This window comes from Muntiacus reevesi, chromosome 1 (genome assembly GCF_963930625.1).
Source record: "Muntiacus reevesi chromosome 1, mMunRee1.1, whole genome shotgun sequence".
Lineage (NCBI taxonomy): Eukaryota > Metazoa > Chordata > Mammalia > Artiodactyla > Cervidae > Muntiacus > Muntiacus reevesi.
Window position 1 is genome coordinate 78,169,334 of NC_089249.1, and position 22,258 is coordinate 78,191,591.

The 22,258-nt window shown below is 52.7% G+C and overlaps 2 protein-coding genes across 7 annotated transcripts; one reads left to right on the plus strand and one right to left on the minus strand.

Annotated features, from left to right (window-relative positions):
- The first annotated feature begins 227 nt into the window (after positions 1–227).
- On the plus strand, positions 228–11,006 carry PKLR (pyruvate kinase L/R). 6 transcript variants are annotated; one of them, XM_065902633.1, is made up of 12 exons: positions 240–277; positions 894–1,076; positions 5,526–5,617; positions 5,715–5,846; positions 5,995–6,181; positions 6,488–6,758; positions 6,880–7,030; positions 7,332–7,484; positions 7,580–7,746; positions 8,480–8,661; positions 9,641–9,748; positions 9,914–11,006. In XM_065902633.1, exons 1-11 carry the CDS (start codon positions 271–273, stop codon positions 9,745–9,747), a joined length of 1,632 nt encoding a protein of 543 aa, XP_065758705.1. In that variant the 5' UTR covers positions 240–270; the 3' UTR covers position 9,748; positions 9,914–11,006. The 6 variants fall into 6 exon arrangements, with proteins under 6 accessions (XP_065758731.1, XP_065758745.1, XP_065758714.1 ...); XM_065902659.1 differs by having other exon boundaries at positions 228–282; positions 965–1,076; positions 9,641–11,004; XM_065902673.1 differs by having other exon boundaries at positions 228–258; positions 965–1,076; positions 9,641–11,003.
- HCN3 (hyperpolarization activated cyclic nucleotide gated potassium channel 3) lies at positions 10,137–20,565 on the minus strand. The gene is made up of 7 exons (XM_065902683.1): positions 20,260–20,565; positions 16,901–17,330; positions 15,812–15,973; positions 14,672–15,409; positions 14,001–14,241; positions 12,982–13,146; positions 10,137–12,533 (listed from the first exon to the last, which is right to left on the minus strand). The coding sequence occupies exons 1-7, from the start codon at positions 20,541–20,543 to the stop codon at positions 11,830–11,832; spliced, it is 2,724 nt and encodes a 907-aa protein (XP_065758755.1). The 5' UTR covers positions 20,544–20,565; the 3' UTR covers positions 10,137–11,829.
- Between the last annotated feature and the right edge of the window lie 1,693 nt (positions 20,566–22,258).

Below are 22,258 nucleotides of genomic sequence, written 5' to 3' on the forward strand. Positions count from 1 at the left end.
TCTCCTCCATGTTAATTTATAGACCCTGGTCTGGGCCTCTTCTCCCAACCCCAATAGGCAGGGCAGAGGGGAGCTTGCAGCCTGGGAGCCAAGGGGCATTCTCATGACTGCTGGACTCTGGCCCCTGGCGCACAGGACTTCCAGTGAGAGGGGAGGCACTGGTGACACTTTAACCAGGATACAGAGCTGATTCCCCGCCCAGCCGGCCTCCTGCTTCCAACCATTAACAGTAGAGAGCAGATCCCCGGAGACAGACAGGTGTGCAGTGGCATGGAAGGTGTGGTTGGTACTGGGGGTCCTCTTCCTCTGAGCTGGGCTGGGGCAAGCTACAGAGACTTCAGGACCTGGAGTAGCACTGAAGGGGCTGAGGAAACTCAAAGGAGGGAGTGGGAGGCCAGTCATTTGTCAGGGGCTGGAGGGAAGAAGACAGGAACCTTAGGAAGGGGAACTGGGTGTTTCTCGGCCTGGAAATGAAGGGCCACTGTGGACTAGATATCAAGGGGGGGCTGAGGCTGAGAGAAGTCAGCAGCTAAAGGACAAGAAGTCTGAGGTTGTGAGGGACCAGATAGCTAGGTGATCAAGAATTTGAGCCTGGAGTTAGTCAGACCTAAATGGGAATTTTATCTCTGTTCATTAGAAGCTATACAACCTTGGGCAACTGATTTAACCTTTCTCAGCCTCTGTTTCCTTACCTAGAAGATGGAGATAATTACAGAGCATATAGCAGTACCTGCTTACTAGCATCCTGGTGGCTAAATAAGATAATGTATGTATAATGCCCAGCTCATAAGACTCAACAAAAGCTGGAGAACTGAGGGAAGGAATAGAAGGCGCGCTGAGATGAAAGGAGGGGGACCAGAGGCAGGTGCCCACGCAGCCCCTTTCCACTGCAGGACCAGCGGGGTACCTGCGGCGGGCTAGTGTAGCCCAGATGACCCAGGAGCTGGGCATTTCCTTCTTCCAGCGGCAGCAGCTGCCAGCCGCTATGGCAGACACCTTCCTGGAACATCTGTGCCTGCTGGACATCGACTCTGAGCCTGTGGTCCCTCGCAGTACCAGCATCATCGCCACCATCGGTAAGCACCCCCACCCCCCCTGCAGCGTCACACGGCCTCGTGTGTGTTTCTCAAGGTGCTGCCTCATCTTTTGTGTTCTTTGAGGTTCTTCTTGTTTGACTGAGGGATAGATAAATAAATATATATTTTTAAAATTTATTTATTTACGGCTGCACGGGGTCATTGCTGCAAGAGGGCTTTCTCTGATTGCGGAGGGCAGGGGCTACTCTCTAGTTGTGGTGTGCAGGCTCCTCATTGCGGTGGCTTCTTCTGTAGATCATGGGCTCTAGGACAAGTGGGCTCCGTCTCTGTGGCTTGGAGTCTCTAGAACAAGGCTCGGCAGTCGTGCTGCACAGGCTGAGTTACCCTGAAACATGTGGGATCTTCCTGGATCAGGAGTCAAACCGGAGTCCCCTACATTGCAAGGGAGATTCTTAGCCACTGGACAACTTCAGAAGCCCAACAAATATTTGTTGAGTCCTTGGTAGATAAGCTTCTGGGTCCTGGGAGTAGGTCAGTGAAATGAAATAAACAGACAGGGACTTCTCTGATTAGGATTCCATGCTTCCACTGCAGAGGGCCCAGGTTCTGTCACTAGCTGGGGAAGTAGATTTCACCTGCACAGCATAGCCAAATAAGTAAAAATAATTATTTTCTTTAAAAAGAGACTCCCCTGGTGGTCCAGTGGCTAAGAGTCCATGCTCCCAACACAGGAAGCCCAGGTTCAGTCCCGGTCAAGAAACTAGAACCCACATGCCACAACTAAGACCCAGCATAACCAAATAAATAAATATTAAGAAAAAAACAGACAAAGATCCCTACTCTTGGGGAGCTGACAATCTAGCTGGGTGGGACAATAGTAAATATAATAAGCTATTTAAAAAATAAGGAAAGTATTTAGTATATTAGAAACTGATAAGTACCATGGAAAAAAATTTTTAAAAAATCAAGCATGAGAATGGGCATTAAAATGCAAGGGCAGGAGAGAGGCTGTAACCTAATAGGGAGTCAGGGTAGCCATGGTTGAGAAAATTAGACCTGAGCGAAGACTTGAGGGGGATGAGAAAACGAGCCATGCAGATGTCTGAGGGAAGAGAGTTCTAGGCAAAGGGAATAGTCAGTGCCAAGGCCCTAAGTCAAGGAGGCTGGAAACCATCAAGGGGAAGAGCAGCAAAAATGAAGAGATTGGAGGAAGGGGAAGATCATGGAGGGTTTAGTAGGCCATTTTTAGAATCTGAGTTGAGTTTCACTCCAAGTGCAGTGTGAAGCTGAAACCACTGTAGTTTTGAGCAGGAGTTACATGCTGTTACTTGGGTCTTAACAGAACTGCCCTGGTTGCTATATTGAAAGTAGACTGGGGGTGGGGGTGGGGGTGAGTGCAGAAGCTGCTCTGGCAGTATCTCTGGTTTTGACCAGGTGGTGGCTGTGGAGCTGCTGAGGGGACAATATTCTGAATGTATTTTGAAGGTAGAGCCAACAGGATATGATGGACTGGATATGGGTGGGGGTGGGGGTGAAAAAGGAGTCAAGGACTAGTCCCAGTGTTTTGGTGTGAGGAGCTAGAAGAACCCATTATCAGCTGAACAGGAGAGACTGTGGTGGAAATGTTTAGAGGAAAGATCAGTTCAGTTTGGGGCTTGTTGAGTTTGATTACACGTATTAGACACACAAGTGTGGTATAGAGTAGGCAATCAGATACACAACTCTGGTTTTGGGAGAGGGGTCTAAACTGGAGATGTAAATATGGAAGTTGCTGACATACTGATGGTATGTAAAGCCATGAGACTAGTTGAGACTACCAAGGAAGTGAAAGTAAAATGAGAGAAGAAGAGTGGTCATCTAATGGGAGCTAAGGCTAAAAGGGAGCTGCCAGTGAGACAGAACTAAACCAGGAGAGGCTGGTGTTCTGGAGGCCAAGCCAAGAATGTATGTCAAAGACGTGTGTCAAATACTGCTGACAGACCAGCCAAGATGAGGACTAACCACTAGATTTAGCAACAACACAGAGGTTGTTGACTAGAGATCTCTTCAAGAAAATTAGAGATACTAAGGGAACATGTCATGCAAAGACGGGCTCAATAAAGGACAGAAATGGTAGGGACCTAACAGAAGCAGAAGATATTAAGAAGAAGTGGCAAGAATTTTGTACAGAAGAACTGTACAAAAAAGATCTTCACGACCCAGATAATCACAATGATGTGATCACTCACCTAGAGCCAGACATCCTGGACTGTGAAGTCAAGTGGGCCTTAGGAAGCATCACTACGAACGAAGCTAGTGGAGGTGATGGAATTCCAGTTGAGCTGTTTCAAATTCTGAAAGATGATGCTGTGAAAGTGCTGCACTCAATATGCCAACAAATTTGGGAAACTCAGCAGTGGCCACAGGACTGGAAAAGGTCAGTTTTCATTCCAATCCCAAAGAAAGGCAATGCCAAAGAATGCTCAAACTACCACACAATTGCACTCATCTCACACGCTAGTAAAGTAATGCTTAAAATTCTCCAAGCCAGGCTTCAACAATACGTGAACCGTGAACTACCAGATGTTCAAGCTGGTTTTAGAAAAGGCAGAGGAGCCAGAGATCACATTGCGAACATCCGCTAGGTCATCAAAAAAGCTAGAGAGTTCCAGAAGAACATCTATTTCTGCTTTATTGACTATGCCAAAGCCTTTGATTGTGTGGATCACAATAAACTGTGGAAAATTCTGAAAGAGATGGGAATACCAGACCACCTAACCTGCTTCTTGAGAAACCTGTATGCAGGTCAGGAAGCAACAGTTAGAACTGGACATGGAACAACAGACTGGTTCCAAATGGGAAAAGGAGTACATCAAGGCTGTATATTGTCACCCTGCTTATTTAACTTATATGCAGAGTACATCATGAGAAATGCTGGGCTGGAGGAAGCACAAGCTGGAATCAAGATTTCTGGGTGAAATATCAATAACCTCAGATATGCAGGTGACACCACCCTTATGGCAGAAAGTGAAGAAGAACTAAAGAGCCTCTTGATGAAAGTGAAAGAAGAGAGTGAAAAAGTTGGCTTAAGGCTCAACATTCAGAAAACTAGGATCATGGCATCTGGTTCCATCACTTCATGGCAAATAGATGGGGAAACAGTGGAAGCAGTGGCTGACTTTATTTTTCTGGACTCCAAAATCACTGCAGATGGTGATTGCAGCCATGAAATTAAAAGACACTTACTCCTTGGTAGGAAAGTTATCACCAACCTAGACAGCATATTAAAAAGCAGAGGCATTATTTTGCCAACAAAGACCCATCTAGTCAAGGCTATGGTTTTTCCAGTGGTCATGTATGGATGTGAGAGTTGGATTATAAAGAAAGCTGAGCGCCGAAGAATTGATGCTTTTGAACTGTGGTGTTGGAGAAGACTCTTGAGAGTCCCTTGGACTGCAAGGAGATCCAACTAGTTCATCCTAAAGGAGATCAGTCCTGGCAGGACTGATGTTGATGCTGAAACTCCAATACTTTGGCCACCTGATGCAAAGAGCTGACTCATTGGAAAAGACCCTGATGCTGGGAAAAATTGAGGGCAGGAGGAGAAGGGGACGACAGAGGATGAGATGGTTGGATGGCATCACCGACTCGATGGACATGGGTTTGTGTAAACTCCGGGAGTTGGTGATGGACGGGGAGGCCTGGCGTGCTGTGGTTCATGGGGTGGCAAAGAGTCGGACAAGACTGAGTGACAGAACTGAACTGAACTGACAGAGGTTGTTGGTGACCTTGACAAGAACAGATGTAATGGAGAGTGGTTACAAGGAGAAAGAATAGGGGGAGGGGATACAGAGATAACTCTTGTCATGAATTTTGATGCGCTGGTGAGCAAAGGAGAAGGGCTGTGTAGCTAGAGGGGGAACTGAAATTAGGAGAATTTGTTGTTGTTGGATGAAATAACACCAGGCTTACATGCTGATGGGAGTGATCTAACAGAAAAGGAAAACATTGATGACATAGAGAACTGGGGGAACTGCTGAATCTGTTTTTGATCGGGTGAGAAGGAGACCCAGTACACAGTGGAAGAACTGGCTTTGGGAGGGACTGGAGAGGCTGGTCAGCTGGGTCTCAGTTACTCAGCTGTCCTACCAGCAGGGAAGCAATGGAACTCAACTCTCCTCAGTCCAACAGGAAGGAGGCTCTAAAGCTTGGCACCCATCCCCTTCTCATTCACTGGGGTTTCCCCCACATTGCAGCACAGAACATCAAGGCCAGCACTGTCGCCTCAGGCCTGGTTGAGCCCACCCTTCTAGGGCTTTGCAGTGCAAGGAGGCGGGTCTTAGCTGGAGAGGTGAACGTGGTTTCCGATCTGTGTGCAGGGGTGGGATCAGGGGACAAAGGTCGGGTGACAGGACATCTGTGGCCTGGGGCGGCCCCGAGGGTGATGATGGGTTCGGTCGTCACTCAGGTTTGGTGAGAAAGTTGTCTGAATCGGGTCTCTGGTTCCAGGGCCGGCATCTCGCTCCGTGGAGCGCCTCAAGGAGATGATCAGGGCCGGGATGAACATCGCGAGACTCAACTTCTCCCACGGCTCCCACGAGGTTCAGGGCGGGGCCACGAGGAGACGGGTGGGGCTAGAGGATGCCCCGAGGTCCCGGCCAGCTTCCCCTGAAATCCTCGCTTTGTTCTGGTCCCTAGTACCATGCTGAGTCCATCGCTAACATCCGTGAGGCGGTGGAGAGCTTTGCAGATTCTCCGCTCAGCTACCGACCCGTGGCCATCGCTCTGGACACCAAGGGACCAGAGATACGCACTGGGATCCTGCAAGGGGTGAGAGAGGACCCGCGACCCGCCCTGTTCTGGGGCCGGCGAAGAGGGCGGTGCGGCGTGACGGAAGTTGTCCTAGGGCGGAGCAGTGGGAGGGGCCGGCCCTGACCGCCGCAGGCCGAACTCAGCTTTCCTCTGGCCCCGCCCCTAGGGCCCGGCGTCAGAAGTGGAGATAGTGAAGGGCTCCCAGGTGCTGGTGACGGTGGATCCAGAGTTCCGGACGCGCGGGGACGCGAACACCGTGTGGGTGGACTACCCCAATATAGTCCGAGTCGTGCCGGTGGGGGGCCGCATCTACATTGACGACGGGCTCATCTCCCTAGTGGTCAAGGAAATCGGTGCGCACGAGCCTCCTGTCCTGGTCCTGCGCAGTGGGCCCTCTTCCTTTCGGTCCCGCCTTCGCCCTTCACTCCCACCAAACCTTCCCGAGCCCCTGGCATCCAGACTCCTGGGCTGCCCTGTGGAAGAAGTTTCCTCCACAGACGTCCACCCTGCACTATTCGGTGCAGAGCCCAGGCTGAGCATGAAGAAACAAATTAAGACATCATTCCGTTTTCTTGCGGGTCCAAGCCCGGTGTCCCCACTGCTGTGACTATGCCCCCGGCCTCACCCCTAACCTAGGCGGACTCTTTCCATACCCGCAGGTCCAAAAGGGCTAAAGACCGAAGTGGAGAACGGCGGTGTCCTGGGCAGTCGGAAGGGCGTGAACTTGCCAGGCGCCGAGGTGGACCTGCCCGGGCTGTCCGAGCAAGATATCCAGGACCTGCGCTTCGGGGTGGAGCATGGCGTGGACATCGTCTTTGCCTCTTTCGTGCGGAAAGCCAGCGACGTGGCTGCCGTCCGGGCTGCTCTGGGGCCGGAAGGACAGGGCATCAAGATCGTTAGCAAAATCGAGAACCACGAGGGCGTAAAGAAGTGAGACTTGGTCTTTGTTCCCATTAGGCCCTAGGCATCCCCATCTTCCTCCTCTTTCCCTGCCTGCCTCTCTCTGGCTTCTCTTGGGTCTGTCCCAGCCCTGACTTCCCCAACCGCCCAGGTTTGATGAGATCCTGGAGGTGAGCGACGGCATTATGGTGGCACGGGGTGACCTGGGCATTGAGATCCCAGCCGAGAAGGTTTTCCTGGCTCAGAAGATGATGATCGGCCGTTGCAACTTGGCGGGAAAGCCCGTTGTCTGTGCTACACAGGTCTGCCACGAGCCCTGGGGGCAGGGCCCTCTATGAGTCTGGGGACACCAAGGGTGAATATGCACACCTTAGGTCTCTAGCATATTTTGCTGTCCAATGTTTGACCCTCAAACAACAAAGCTAGGAAGACCTACTGTGACCCCCGTTTTCAGATGGGGAAACAGAGCAGCCAGGATCACACAGTTTGTGAGTGTGACTCTGATTTTCAGGGCCCTCTGAGTGTGGATGTCAGAGATGTAGTCGGGGCAGGGTCCCCAGTCAAATTTGACTCCTACAGCTCTGACCGCAAGGTATCCCCCAGATGCTGGAGAGCATGATCACTAAGCCCCGGCCGACTCGGGCAGAGACGAGTGATGTGGCCAACGCAGTGCTGGATGGGGCAGACTGCATCATGCTGTCGGGCGAGACTGCCAAAGGCAACTTTCCTGTGGAGGCTGTAAAGATGCAGCATGCGGTAGGAGCTCCGAATGCAAGGCAAATGGGCTGGAAAACCACCCCCCCCCCCAGATCCCAATACCCTTGCCCAGCCTGACTTCCTGGTGCCCACAGATTGCCCGGGAGGCAGAGGCTGCCGTGTATCACCGGCAGCTCTTTGAGGAGCTCCGCCGGGCGGCACCGCTGAGCCGGGATCCCACGGAGGTCACCGCTATTGGTGCTGTGGAGGCTGCCTTCAAGTGCTGTGCTGCTGCCATCATCGTGCTGACCACAACTGGCCGGTGAGGAGAACACTGGGAACACAGCAGGACACAGCTCTGGGCCCAGGGCAGGCTGGGATGGGCCCCAAGCGTGGCTTTTGTCTCATCATCAGAGATCTTTCTGGGGTAAGAAGAGAAGCAGCTATGGGAGCTGGAAACCTAGAGAAACAGATCTTGGAGCACACCAGGAATTGTGCTTCTCTCCTCAAGGGTTTGGGAGGGCAAGGTGGCATCACTGGGTGCACTGACTTCCAGGCCATCTGGGCTTCCAGGGCTCAGAAACAGGTCCTCTGCATTGAGCCCGCAAAGCTTTGCAATGCTGGCTCCAGAAGGTTTGCAATGCTGGCTCCAGAAGGTTTGAATTCAAATCTTTGCTCTGAAACTTAGCTATGACATCTTGGGTAGGTCACCCAGGTTCTATAATCCTCCTCCATTTGCTCATGGGGTTATGAGGATTAACAAGAAACATTTTTTAAGTTAAATACTATATAAAGATGCATTCCCAGAAGGGTTTCTGTTTTTCAGAGAGGTTTCTCCTTATTATCTCATTTGGTTTTTTTTTTTTTAGTCATCTCATAGTTTCCCCATGTGGTCAGAAAGGCAGGTATTCTCATATCCACTTTATGGGTGAGAAAACTAAGGCCCAGAAAAAATATGATGACTTACCTAGGGTCACACAGCTTATTGGTGGCACCTGGAACCTGAACCCAGCACTCTTCCAATATTCTGGGCTGATCTTGTCTGCCTCCTTCAGCTCAGCCCAGCTTCTGTCTCGGTACCGACCTCGGGCAGCGGTCATTGCCGTCACCCGCTCTGCTCAGGCCGCCCGCCAGGCCCACCTGTGCAGAGGAGTCTTCCCTGTGGTCTACTGTGATCCTCCAGAGGACATCTGGGCCGACGATGTGGACCGCCGGGTCCAATTTGGCATCGAAAGTGGTGAGCCCCCTAGCTCCCTCCCACCCTCCCCTGGATTTGTATCCTGAGTCCTCCAACCCCACTTCCTACGCTCACCCAAAGGGTCTTGCCTCTCTCCTCTGGTCCCAGGTTTTCTCTGTGAGATTCACTAAGACTGAGATACTTGAGTCTCCAGGGGTGGGGGAAACATGCTGAGAGAGGGCAGAGGGAGCGAGGGCAGGGACCAGGGCCATCCCTAAGCAGTTGGCACAGCTGCTGCCTCCACCAGATGGCTAGAGCTGGGCATGACACAAGGAGCAAGAGATGAGAGGAGAAAGAGGGACCCAGGGTCCTGCAGCTGCAACTGAAATGGAATGGACAGTTGCTATGCTCATACCCCGGGCTTCCCTGGTAGCTCAGCTGGTAAAGAATGTGCCTGCAATGCAGGAGACCCTGGTTTGATTCCTGGGTGGGGAAGATCCCCTGAAGGAGAGATAGGCTACCCACCCCAGTATTCTTGGGCTTCCCTGGTGGCTCAGACGGTAAAGAATCTGCCTGCAGTGCGGGAGACCTGGGTTCGATCTCTGGGTTGGGAAAATCCCCTGGAGGAGGAAATGGCAACCCACTCGAGTATTCTTGCCTGGAGAATCCCCATGGACAGAGGAGCCTGGCAGGCTACAGTCCCTGGGGTCTCAAAGAGTTGACATGACTGAGCACCTAAGCACAGCACATGCTCATATCCACCTCTTTCTGTCTGCACAGCCACGCAGGTGGATAGACTTGCTACTTAGCAACACGCCCATGCCACCCCATGGGCACAGCTGCAGCTCTCACCGCCTACAGTGGTCACATCCCCTGTGGTGCCACCTGCGGGACACACCGTACAGTTTGCCTCAGGCCCCTCCTTCCTTACTGGGTGGCCTTGAGGAAGGCGGTGAAGGGTGGTGGCTGGTTCTCATTACAGGGCTGGCCTGGGTCCCTCAGTGGCTGATTATCGTCTTCTCTCCTTCCTCCCCTCCAGGAAAGCTCCGTGGCTTCCTCCATTCTGGGGACTTGGTGATTGTGGTGACAGGCTGGCGACCAGGCTCCGGCTATACCAACATCATGCGGGTGCTGAGCATAACTTGAGGTGCCCCTCCTCCTCTGACTAAGCCAGCCCTGGACCCATCCCTCTCCACTCCCTCCTGCAGCCCCACATCTAAGTCTTCTCTACTCCCAGTCCTCCCTACCCCAGGCCACATCTGCCATCCAGCTCCTTTTCAGGGCACTCCCTCCCTTTCTCTATTTCACGCAGGCCTGGGTAGTCTGTATCCAATTAAGCACCGGCCATCCAACAGCACCGATGGTACATTCCCTGCATCTAATGCTCTCAACTGCTCCCTAAGATGCTCTGAGCCTTTAATCCCAGCTCAACTGCTTAATTCTATTCCCCCAGGTTTCCCATAGCTGAGGGTGGAGGGGAGGGGAGCAGGGTAATCATGGCCACAGTCTCCACAAAATTTCCTCTTAAAAATCATCTCCCTGGAGAAGGAAATGGCAACCCACTCCAGTATTCTTGCCTGGAGAATCCCATGGACAGAGGAGCCTGGTTGGCTACAGTCCACGGAGTCGCAAAAAAAAAAAAAAAAAAAAAAATCATCTCCCAAGGAGAGTGTCACCTCTTTCTTCATTGTGACTGGAAGCTAGGGGAGCTGGAAGCTGGGGAGCACTGGAGCCAGGCGGGCACACCTCATTAGTGTCTCACCCCACCTCGAGGCTTACAGGCCACTCCCCATTTGCTCTCACATCCATCTCATGCTTTACGGGGTCAGGTGTTGGGGTCTCCTCCTGCGCCCTGAAATGCCCACTTTGTTCCCACACACAAACCAGGAGCCAAAACAAGTGTCTCTATTTTCTTTTTAAACCCAGATGTTTGGAAGCCATATAAAACTTCTCCCATACACGCAGAACCCCAGAACTCCCCGCCTAGGAGAAAAGGAGTGTTAGGGTCCTGGCCCTACATTCTTTGATGCTGGAGAGTAGCTGTGGGGACAGAGGGGTGGGCGACAGGATTCTCTTGTCCCTGAGAAGGCAGAGGTACTGGCTAGCCTGCCCTTCCCTAGGCGTGGATACCTCGGGCCCTCCCCTTGCTCCTGCACCAACAGCAACCTCAACAGGAAAGGAAAAGAACTAAACATAAGAACAGTCCTTCTCCCCGTCTCAGGTGGCCCTTCCTGGTCCTACCTAGATAGGGAGGGTGTTCAAGTATTGCTGCTGATGGGAGTTGCACTGGACCACAAGAGCTAGAATGGAGGGCCCTGCCCATTCCTGTTTCCCTCCTAGGAGGGGAGGGCCGGGATGGATAAAGGAATGGGTAAATATACTGAGTTGATAAAAAATAAAATTAGCAAATGAAGGAATAAACTATTAAATGAATAAATAAGGGAGGGAGGAAAGAAAAAAATGCCATCTAGGGATTCAGCCACTTGCCCCTAGCTGGGGGGACCTAGCCTGGCACACTAAATAAGGGGTGTCAGCAATCCCATAGCTTCAGGGGGGCCGTCACCCAGACAAGGGCTCAGAAGGAGGCGGCTCCCAGTTTACAGAAAGGCAGTGCTACCACAGAGACAGAAAGCACAGGGAACTCGGCAGATGGGTTCCCACTCGGGATATAGACGGGGAGGGTCCACGCATGGCAGTAGAGCTGGGTGCCCAGGCCAGGGGCCTGAGACATTTGCTGACAGCCATGAGGGCACGGGTAGTTGGCAGTGCCCAGCTACGCTAGCCGGACAGGAAGATTAACCATGCCAGGCAGAACCTGAAAGGTCATGGACAGGAAAACAGAGACATCTAGTTACTTGGCAGTGATGGTGATGGCAGGTACTTGTGCTTAGTAAGATGGGCTCATGGGCTTGGGTCTGCACCTGGGAGGACCGTGGCTATGGGAATACCCTCCTCAGAGGACTTGGAGTCACTTCTACTTGGCAGTGGAGACATACAGCGCCTGGCGTAGTGCCTTGACCATGGTAGGCGCTAAGAACCTTTGATGAATGGGTGAATGGATTAGGATGAGTGTTAGGCTACAGGGTGCCTGAGCTGAGGACAGAGACCATCTTCTTGGTACTAAGGGGAGATAGTGCCATCGGGCAGTGTTTCAGGTCCCCTCGGTATCCCCAAGAGGTGTCTGCCCTCAGGCGTATGCTGCTGCACCCAAGAGCTTACCTAAAGGTTTCACATGTTGGCAGACAGCTGGGGGCCCCGGGGAGTAGCTGGCCCAGGCACTGGTGGCCTGGGGGGCTGGGCTGTCCCTGGAGGCTTGGTCAGGAGCCCTGAAGGGGGCAGGCGTTCACTTCCTGAGCCCTTACGCCCAGGAGAGCCATCACCTGCTGCCCTCTGAGGCAGAGAAGGTTGGGAGGCTGAGAGCGGGCGGCCCCGAGGTCCTAGTCGCCGTCCACCCCCTCCTGGGGGAGGCCCCAGCAGTGACACCTGTGAGCGCCCAGCCCGGGATAGGCTGGCATGGAGGGTTCGGGCAGGCGGGGCTGGCAGGCGGGAAGTGGATGCCCAAGGCCCCCGGGCTAGAGGGCCAGCTCGGACAGGCACCAGGGGGGACGCTGGGGAGCCTGCTCCTGCTGATCTTCGAGCAGAGCGAGCAAGGAGGGTGACTGGAGAGTCAGGCGAGAGGGGAAGAGGGCCCCGCTGGTGCGTCAAGGCAATGGCCACATTGGAGGTCACAGCGGCTGCTTGCAGGGGCGCGTGCACTAGTGGCTCCCACAGCACCGGCTTCCCACTGAGCCGAGCTCCTGTGCTGGGCGCCAGGCCCCGAACACCCCGAGCCATATCCCTGTCGTGTTGTACCAAGTGCTGCTCCATGATGCCCCCACTGCTGCCCGGACTTGGCTCAGAGCGCTTCCGCTGCAGTATGGAATTCTTCTTGCCTAGAAATTATCCCAGGGGAAGGAGTTAAGGATAGGGTAGGAATTCAAGATGAAGGTTGGATATCAAAAGTATGAGGGTAACAAGATGGAGTCAAGTGACACCAGCGGGGTGAAGGTAGGGGATGGGGATCAAGTGTGTGGAGATGGAGTTGGGAGATGAGGGTTGGAGGAAGAGGGTTAGGGGATGAGAGTATGTATCAGAGATGGTGAGGATCAGGGACTGGTACTCCAGGAAGGAGGATTCAATGCTTGGGAACTTGGAGCAATATCTCCAGGGTTCAGAGATGCTGAGTTATAGGGACAGTAAGCCAGTGTGTTGAAAGCCCCACTGGGAGGCATCTGCTGGGACTCAGGTCCCCTGGGGTGTGCTAAGGCACTGGAGCCTGGGCCCTGGGATCCTGGGGACTCCTTGATGTGGACAAGGGTGAGGGCACAGCCTGGACCTCACCGATACGGCGCAGCCGATCCATGGCCACCGTCTCGAAGGCCCGGCGCATCATGGGGAACTCCTCCAGCACTGCGTTGAAGTGGTCCACGCTGAGTGAGTACAGGCGGCAGTAGGTGTCAGCGCGCACGCTGGCTGTGCGGCGGCCCCGAGTCAGCAGGCAGATCTCTGACGAAGTTGGGAGGAGGCCTTCAGGATCACTGTCTGCAGCACTCCCTCGCACTGGGCCTGCAGCAGCTGACCCAGATTCCTCAGGCTCCTCCCTAGATGGGAGCAACTAATGACTACCCACCCACCCAGAGGCCCTGAGTGCTCCAAGCACTCACTCTCCCGAATAATTGCTGTCCTTCTGCCTCTGTCCAAATTAAAGCTGATAAACAGGCAGGTCTTGCTGCAGTCCTAGTTATTCCACTTCACTTTAATTCCCACCCCACCTCCATGGCTTTAGCCCAAGGCGTAGGCCTAGGGCAGTGGCCTTTCTTCCCTCCCCTTCGAAAGAACACCAAGACAACCCAAAAGGAGAAAAGCAGTGCCAAAGGGCAAAGGGCAACACAGTGAGGATGTTGGAAGGTGGTGGGTGATTTGGGGACTGAGAGATTATGAGTCTCAAACCCTTTTGGGTGATTTTGGGATAAACCTTTTACGGCAGCAGTCAGGAGAACTGTGGGACTGCCACGGGCTGGGTCCCTGATTCTCCCACCAAGGCATTCCCCCAGGGAGCCACAAAGCTCCAGGCCCTGGGATAGCACTGCTTTATTCCCATCTTTCCCTCATCTTGTGGGATCCCTGGGTCTCACTGGCCCAGAGATTTTCAACCTGGCTGTGCCCTGGAATCTCTTAGGAAGCCTTTAAAATTACAGAACTCTAAACCCCAGACCCAGAGATTCTAACTGAATGGGCCTGGGGAGGGGCTGGAACTCTGTGATGCTGGAGCACAGCCAGGTGAAGACCCAGACCCAGGGGAGCAGCTGCCCTCCTTTCTCTGCCCCAGACCCCACCCACCCACCCTGAGGCCTGCTGACCCCCAAAGTAGGATCCGTCAGTGAGGCGGGTGTCCCGGGCGCCACGTGCCAGCACACTGAGCAGCCCATGCTGGATGAAGTACATCTTCCTGCCCACGGAGCCCTCACGCACCACGAGGTCCCCCGGCTGGAAGACCTCAAAGCGTAGCTTGGTGAGTACAGCCGTGACGAAGCTGGGGTCGGCATGGGCAAACAGCGGCATGTGGGCCACGAGGCCCCGGCAGGTGAAGTTAATGATCTCCTGGGCAGGGGAGGGGCCTGTCAGGCTGGCTGTGCCCCCTGCCCCGAGGTGCCCCCATCGAGCTCATCTGTCTCCAGAAGCCCCACCCCTGGGGTCATGATCTGCCAAAGGATGGGGATGCTTCAGTTGGCCTGGGACCATCTCTAAGCTCCTGCCCTCAGAGTTTTCCCATGAGCCCTTGCAGGACCATACCCCACCCTACCCCAACAAAGATTCCTGCAGCCTGTCCTTATGTATACTTCACCCCTGAAAGATCATCAAGGAAGATCTTAACTCCTAAAAGTGCTCCAAAGGCCTGAACTCCCATGGGGCCCTCTGCAGGCCCCACTTGCCATAGGGGCCCCAGCTGACTAATAGTCCCCACCCTAGAGGTCGTCCCAGAAGCCCAGGTCCTTGAAGAGTCTCCCTCCAGGGCCGCGCCCTGTCCCACCTCCCGAAGTGGTTCGCTCAGCTCTCCTAGGATGCTTTCCTCATCGAACATCTTGCCCTGGTAGCGGTGCTCATAGTACTCGTGGATGCGCTGCCGTGTGTCAGCCGGCAACTTGTGGAAGGACATGTACTGCTCCACCTGCTTGTACTGGAGAGCCGGCCGATGGCCAGCAGGCAAAAAAACACAGAGACACATATGGAGCCAGAAGAGTATGTGTGTGGGGGGTTGTGGAGGAAGGTCACAGGCGTGGGCCACACCCAGAGGGTAGAAACATGGAGACAAAAGGATATATGAATGAGGGTGGATACAGGGAGGACAACAGAGCACAGTCACAGGAAAGCCCAGACATGGAGGAGTCCATGGACAGGTGCATTGGTACAAAGAAAAGGTACACACAGGGGACAAATGGATATGGGGCAAGGCAGGACACAGAGAACCAACAAGGACATGCATCAGAACGGGCTCCAAGTGGAGCCAGCCTCCAGCACCCCTCCCCTTCCTTTTCCTGCCCCTGCTGACCTTCTCCTGGTACTGACGCCGGGAGGAGTCCAGGGACTGGATGAGGGCGGTGGCATGACCGATGAACATGGCGTAGCACGTGGCACCCACGATCATGCTGAGCATGGTGAGCCAGACGTCGGGCATGCCTACAGGTGCCTGCTGCCCGTAGCCAATGCAGAGCATGTGGCTCATGGCCTTGAACAGGGCGTGGGAATACTGGCGGCCCCATGAGTGGTTCTGGGGGGCAGAGTGTATTGCAGAGCTGGGCACAGACCACTCAGACCTCATTCTCCTCCCACTCCCCACTTTCTCCTTCAGTCCTTCTGTCTGCCCCCTTCTACTTCAACCTGCCTGCCAAGGGAGGCACTTAGGTTTGGTTCTGGAGAGCCCTGAGGCAGAAGGGGCCTCTTTTCTAGCATGGGAGCTGCAGTTTCTCCCTAGGCTTCCTTCCCCACATGCTCCCTCCAATACAGGTACTTCTTCCGGGCCTCTTTCCTCTCACCTCCCCACCTCCTCACTTCCGTCCTCTCATGGTCATCTCTCCACCGTCTCCCACTTGCCCCCTGTGTTTATCCCTCCTCCTCAGGGAGAAGAGCCCTTGGCAGGCCCGGGAAAGGTGGAGCTGTGGGGAGTTCTCACCACCATGTGGTTGATGGAGACCCAGCAGTCAGGAGGGAAGTCTTGCAGCATGGGGACCAGGAACTGCAGACAGCCATCCCAGTGGCACAGCAGCAGCATCATGCCGATGAGGTTGAAAATGCGAACCACAGCACTGGCCAGGTCATAGGTCATGTGAAAGATCTGAGGAGTCCGAGGAGGGGCTGTTGTGGGCAGGAACCTCTCTCTGCCAGGACTTTTCCAGGCCTGGCCTTGCAGATTCTCTCTTCAAAATTTCTCTCTGGCCCTAGCCCCCGTGAACGTTCAGACTGTGGCTATAAGGCAGCATGTATAGCTAAGACAAAGGAGGTTGTATTACTATTCTCATCTCATAGATAGGAAAACTGATGCAAATCATGTGCTCCAAGTCACAGCAAGTGCCACGGCAGAAACTCAAAAAAGTCTACTGCACACGCTGCCCAAGTACAGCCCGGGAAAGGGGAGAGGGGGCAATTCACAGTGTAACAGCCCCAGGGCGTATATAAGGATTAGCGCCAGAAGCTCTCTTCCCTTCCAATAGTAATAATAATAATAGGTAATCTACTGAGAACTTACTGTGCCAGGCACTTACTACGTGCTTTACAGGTATTAACTTCTTTAACCCTTACAACCTTATCATATGTAAGTATATTTAACATTTTCATTTTATAGACAAGGAAACCAGGTCTCATATAGTAAATAGTAAAATTGGGATCTGACCACAAGCAATGCGACTGCAGAGTTCACACTCTGGACCACTAAATTCTGCTGTTGTCCTGAAGCTGAAACTCCAGCCTTCCCCACGCTCTACAATTATTAGCTCCTCTCCTATACCTTCCTCCTGGAGTCTAACTAACCCTCCAGTGTTTGTCCAGCAACTATGCTCCATTCACCTGCACCACCATCCTTGCATCCTGCAAATCCCATCCCCTGAACACTCATTCTGTCCCTGTTTCTCCCCCGCCAAACTGGAGACACCCCTCCTTCGGAAGCCCCACTCATCTGCCCCACCCCAGAAAGTTTCCAGGAGCCCCACTCATATCGCTGTCTGGAGGAGTCTGCAAGCCCCCCCCGCCCACCTCCCCACCCCACCTCCTCCCACTGGTGTATGTAGCGGATGAGGCGGGAGAGGCGGAGCAGCCGCAGCAGGCTGAGGATCTTGGTGAAACGCACGATGCGCAGGGCCCGTGCTGTTTTGTAGACCTCAGCATCCAGTCGTGGCTCCAGCTCCACCACCAGAAAGATGTAATCCACAGGAATAGAGGAGATGAGGTCAACCAGGAACCAGGTGCGCAGGTAGCGTGTGCGGATGGCCCGCGGTGCCAGCAGGATCTCAGCACCCTCCTCTACCACAATGCCCGTGCGGAAGTTGAGCACCAGATCCATCAGGAAGAAAGTGTCAGAGAGGACGTTGAAGACAATCCAAGGTGGAGAGTTCTCTTCCTTGAAGAAGGTGATGCCCACGGGTAGCACAATGAGGTTCCCCACCATCAGCAGGAGCATGATCAGGTCCCAGTAAAACCTAAGGTAGGGGTGGGATGGGAAGTAAGACCATGATGAGAGTCAGCCACTAAACTAAGGGCAGATAGTCTCAGCCAAAAGAGGGAGGCACTTTTTCTCTTGAGGTCCTGCCTTTTTCTCTTGTGGTCAGATCCCAAGGATACAGAACAACGGAATGACCATTTACAGCTAATGGGAGTGTAAACTGGGACCACCATTTGGAAAAATAGTTTGGAATTATCTAGTAAAGTCAAACATTTGCATTCCCTGAAACTTGGCAGTTCTATTCCTAGGTATATACACATTCAAGGGAAAGATTCCAGGAGATATATACAGGTATAACAGCATTAAATCTGGAAATAATCCAAATACCCATCAGTAGGAAAATGTAGACAAATAAGATAAACACAGTAGATAAATACACCACTGTCTTGGAATATTATACAACTGTGAAGTCACCCAACTGCAGCCTACATTCCACAGTATGAATGAATCTCACAGATTCAATGTCAAGAAACCAAAGGATACACAGTGTAGGATTCCACACATACAAAGTTCAAAATTAGATCAAACTAAACTGCATTATTTAGGGATTCACAGAAAGGTAGTAAAACTGTAAAGAAAAGGAAGGAAATAAGTATCACAAAAGTTTGGGTTTGGAAAAGGAATGTGAAAGCAGCATGGAGCCTTCTGGGGTATCCCCAGTGTAGTTTCTCTTGACCTAGACAGTTGTTACATATGAACTTGTTTTACAGTTGCTCCCTCAAATATATGTGTGTGTGTGTGCATATATACATCCTGGTATATACTATGCTATTTATACATATCTGCCTTATATATTTACTATATCTCTACTACATATATTTATATATATACCTACTCAATATACCCCTAATATGTGCATATATATTCTTTATGTAGTATATATATTATATGTGTATAATCTATGTCACTATTATTAAATATTTTTAGATTAAAAAAAGATAAATATCCTTTGCTGATCTCACAGGGCTGTTAAAAAATATGCACTGATATGAATGTGGATGGATGTGACAGTGTTGTACAAGACTAGTTGGTGTTATGACTCACCCACCCTTTATCCCCAGATTTCTGAAGAGACTGCTGCTTTACCCATCTCCAGCTCTCTGCCCATTCCTAGTTTAGGATTGAAAACCTTTCCTGGCTTTCCCAACCCCAACCCTCCTTCCCAACACAGTTGGACTCATAGTTCCTGTTATTCTGCTGGGATCTGTTTCCCAGAGTGGGGCTGGTCTGTCCTGCCTCCTGTTTGAACTAGCTTTTCAGATGTACCCTTCCCCTTTTCACAGCACTTCAGCAGGGCTGCACACACAGATAAGCTCCACAGCAGATCCTGAGACGGCAAAGCTTAAAGCTCTGCACTCCTTTCCTCCCCTAACCTCCCTGTGCCCACTGAGACTTTGGTTGAGCCCAAGCAAGGGCATGGTCAGGGGAGAGCCATACTGCTGTGTGGAAGCTGTGAAAAGAAGAGGTCATTCAAAGAAGATCGTTGGACAATCTGAAGGTCCCAATCAGATATGGCAGTTTCAATTTCAGTACACACCTAGTTGCAGCATCAACTGAGGACCCAGCCCCTTCTGACTCTGACTGAAAAAAATCAATCCTTTCAGCCCCTGGATGAAACTTGGTGGTCCCCAAGCCCAGGCCTCCAGGAAGCCTTGTGTGATTTCAATCAACAGCAAACCCTGGATCTCTTCTTCTTCTCTTTCCTGGCCACTGGAGAAATCCTGTACTGTAAGCTGGGAGAGGAAAGGGAAAGAGGAAATGCTCTTTCCAAATGCTCCTTGCCATAGAGCATCTTCACAGCCTGACTCACAGGCAGTCACAAGCCTGGCGGGTGATACAGGAGAGAGGATGGAGAAGAAGCACAATAATAACGGGGATACATGGTTTATGGGAATACATTTGAGAGTGAAATGGGGGGAAGGAGGGAGATGTACAGCAGACTAGAAAAGGTGCACTTATAGGGTGATATTGAGACAGTAAAAAAGAGGGAAGTGAAAGGAACAATGAAGGAAAGAAGAACACTAAGGGAGTGTGTATGTCTGTGGATTAAAATGACGTCTAGGTTTCCAATGGTGTTTCCAGGCTCCTGATTCACACCTCATCCTCTCTGCTCATTTAGCTCCCCAGGATAGGTGCTTTGCACATATCCTTGCCTCATCCAAAAGCTGCCCTTCATTTCCTCCAAGGACAGGGTTGCTCTCCTCCCCTAGCGACCTTGATGTAGAGGTACAGCCTGATGGGGACCATGGAATGGCCCCACCCCCACTCTTCACCCCTTGTCTCTGGTAGTCACCTAGGCGGTGTCACATGGGCAGTGGACTTGCCCCTCTGTTGCTGCCTCAAATCACTGAGTCCAGGCCCTAGCCCGCCGAATCCCATCTTCAGCACCAGGGACAGCGATCAGAGCGGCTGTCTGGACACTCCCTTTCTCCCCTTCCCTGGCATCCCTATTTTTGGGGGAGCCTGCCCTGCTGAACTAGGCAGGTACTGGGGGTAGAAATGGGGACAGAGGGGACAGCTCGGTTTCTCCTTTAGGCTGACCCTGAGTTTCGGAACATGACGAAATTTCCCAGATCCCCAGCAAGCAGAACTGGAGGAGACAACAGTCCCTAATTTCAGTATTCCCCTTGGTCCTGGTGGGGTGTCCGGTTTTTGAAATGGGAAACCCAGGTCTCTGGTGTCCGCTTGTCCCTTCCAGCTCCCCTAGCCTGAAAAGTCACCGAGAACCTCCGGCTGGGGATCCTTCACCCAAGGATTAGGTTGGGGGAAGTGACTCTGTCGGCCCACCAAGGGACCCCTGGGCCGGAAATGAAGTGTCCGTGGAGGGTGGGGCAGGCCCGGCTCCCGTGTCGCGGCCTTGGGGGTGGAAGCTGTGTCCCCTGCCCACCCTGCCGGACCCCGAGTACCGGAAGTCGCTGTACGGGTGGATGATCCAGGCCCCCGCTGACTTGACCCGCTCCTGCTCGATTTCCACTGCTTTGTGGCTGCCGAACACGCGAAGGGAGAACTTGTTGACCGTGGGCTGGAGCAGGGTCCCGAGCTGCCTCCTCTTGGTCTCGGGCCCGGGCCTGGACCCAGGGATCGGACCCGAGGCTGTGGTTGTAGATGCCGGGGCAGCAGGAGGCGCAGCCTCCAGCCCAGGGGTCGCCCCGTCGTTGGCCCCAGTCGTTGGCCGCTGCTCCGCCTCCATGACGCCCGTCAGCTTACACGTTTGGCCTCCTAGACCCTGCTGCGGCCATTCGGGACCCCTCGACCCCTCCCGGAGTCGGAGCGGGAGCAGCCGGCTGGCTCGGAGCGGAGGCGTAGTCGGCTGGGAACTGCCAGAGCGCCGGGCGGAGGGGGTGTGTGCGACAGACTCCGAGGGCGGCGGGCGGGTCGCGCTGCGCCCCCTGGCGACAGCCGAGCGGAGGCTGGGCAGGGCGGGCGGAGGCGGGGTCGACCGAGAGCCATCTCGGAAAGAGGTGGGACCAATGTAGTCCGTAACCCGAGGGACACTGAAGCAGGCGTGGCTTAGCCACTGTGGGCCGTCCTCCAAGTATAGGAAGAGAAGGTGGGGAAACGCTGCCAAAGCCAACAGAGAGGGCGTGGTCTAGGGCTGAAGGGCTTTTATCCACTGAGCGCCAGGGAGGCGGAGCCGCCCGCAAGTGGCGGGAAAACCGGACGCTGGTTGTAGCTCGTGAGGCTTGGGAGGGCGAGGAACTGGGAACCATTGGAAGAGATGGGGAATGGCTTTTGAGCTTCCTCTTATCCACTCTGCCTTACGGACTTCCTGCATTTCACTTTTTTTCCCCTCTCAACACTCTCCTAGGCATACTCATTTCCTCTGACGTCTTGATATTACTCCCTCTAGTATTTCATTTCCAAACTCATCTGCCGGCCCCTCACCAAGAACTCTGCCAGTCACTGCGTGGACGCTGAGGATACAAGGATGAACACAAAGTCCTGTCCATAAAGCCAGCGCTTGTCTATGCTTTCAGGCTGGACAGGTAAATTATAGTGCTATGTGATGGAAAGGGCTGTAAATTCTCTTTTGAGGGGCGGGGTGCTGTGCTAGGCAGCTTGCAGGATCTTGGTTTCCTGACCAGGGATTGAACTTGGGCCTTTGGCAGTGAAGGTGCAGAGTCCTAACCACTGATTTGGCAGGGAATTCCCTAAAAGTTATTAAATATCTCAAATTCTTCCCCTTATTTCCACTTCTTGTCACTGCCTTATTTCAAGTGCTCAGAATTTGTTCACCTAGATTATTTCAGATGCCTCTTAAGGGGTCTCTAAACTCTCTCGGGGCAATTAGTTTCCCACAGTCTGCCAGAGTTACCTTCCTAAATCCAAATGTAGCTTTATCACTTGCTTAATGTCCTTCAACGTCCCCATCTTCTATGGGATTACAGTTAAACTCCTTAGAATGACATCAAGGCCCTGTAAAATCTGGACCTAGTTTTAACAACCTCTCTTCTGATAGTTCCTCTCTTGAAAGCCAGGACTCCAATTCTGTTTAAATGCTTTGTTCTGCTTTGTCTCTAGACCTTTGTATTTTCTCTGCCTGGTCTTCTCCAATTCACTTTTCAACAGTTGGTTCAGATGTCATCTCCTCTAGGAAACCTAGATTTGCATTTATAACTCTTTTCAAGCTAGGGTCTAGTCTACAGCTTTCCTACAGTGACCAGGGCACCACTGTTCATAACATCTCTTGTCACAAGGCTGCCATTATTTTATGGAAGAGAAGGTCTTTCTCTTCCATTAGACTATGGAGCTCTGAAACAGGAGCCTTACACCTGACACAATGCTAAACACAAAGTGGACACTTAGTAAATGGTTGTTGAATGAAAAAGGGAAAGTGTTCATGGAAGAGGAAGTGAACTACACTTCCTCCTCACCTCTTCATTACCCTTCCTCATCTGTTTTAGG

What these genes read in the sequence shown, in the direction of transcription:
- PKLR (XM_065902633.1), top strand. An exon ending in TCTCCCACGGCTCCCACGAG is followed by an intron (nt 5,618 to 5,714) that starts GTTCAGGGCGGG and finishes TCTGGTCCCTAG; the next exon opens with TACCATGCTGAGTCCATCGC. An exon ending in CCGTTGTCTGTGCTACACAG is followed by an intron (nt 7,031 to 7,331) that starts GTCTGCCACGAG and finishes GGTATCCCCCAG; the next exon opens with ATGCTGGAGAGCATGATCAC.
- HCN3 (XM_065902683.1), bottom strand. Translation starts at nt 20,543, where the DNA reads ATGGAGGCGGAGCAGCGGCCAACGACTGGGGCCAACGACGGGGCGACC. An exon ending in TGAGCGAACCACTTCGGGAG is followed by an intron (nt 14,242 to 14,671) that starts GTGGGACAGGGC and finishes TCCCCTGCCCAG; the next exon opens with GAGATCATTAACTTCACCTG. An exon ending in GGATCGGCTGCGCCGTATCG is followed by an intron (nt 12,534 to 12,981) that starts GTGAGGTCCAGG and finishes GATAATTTCTAG; the next exon opens with GCAAGAAGAATTCCATACTG.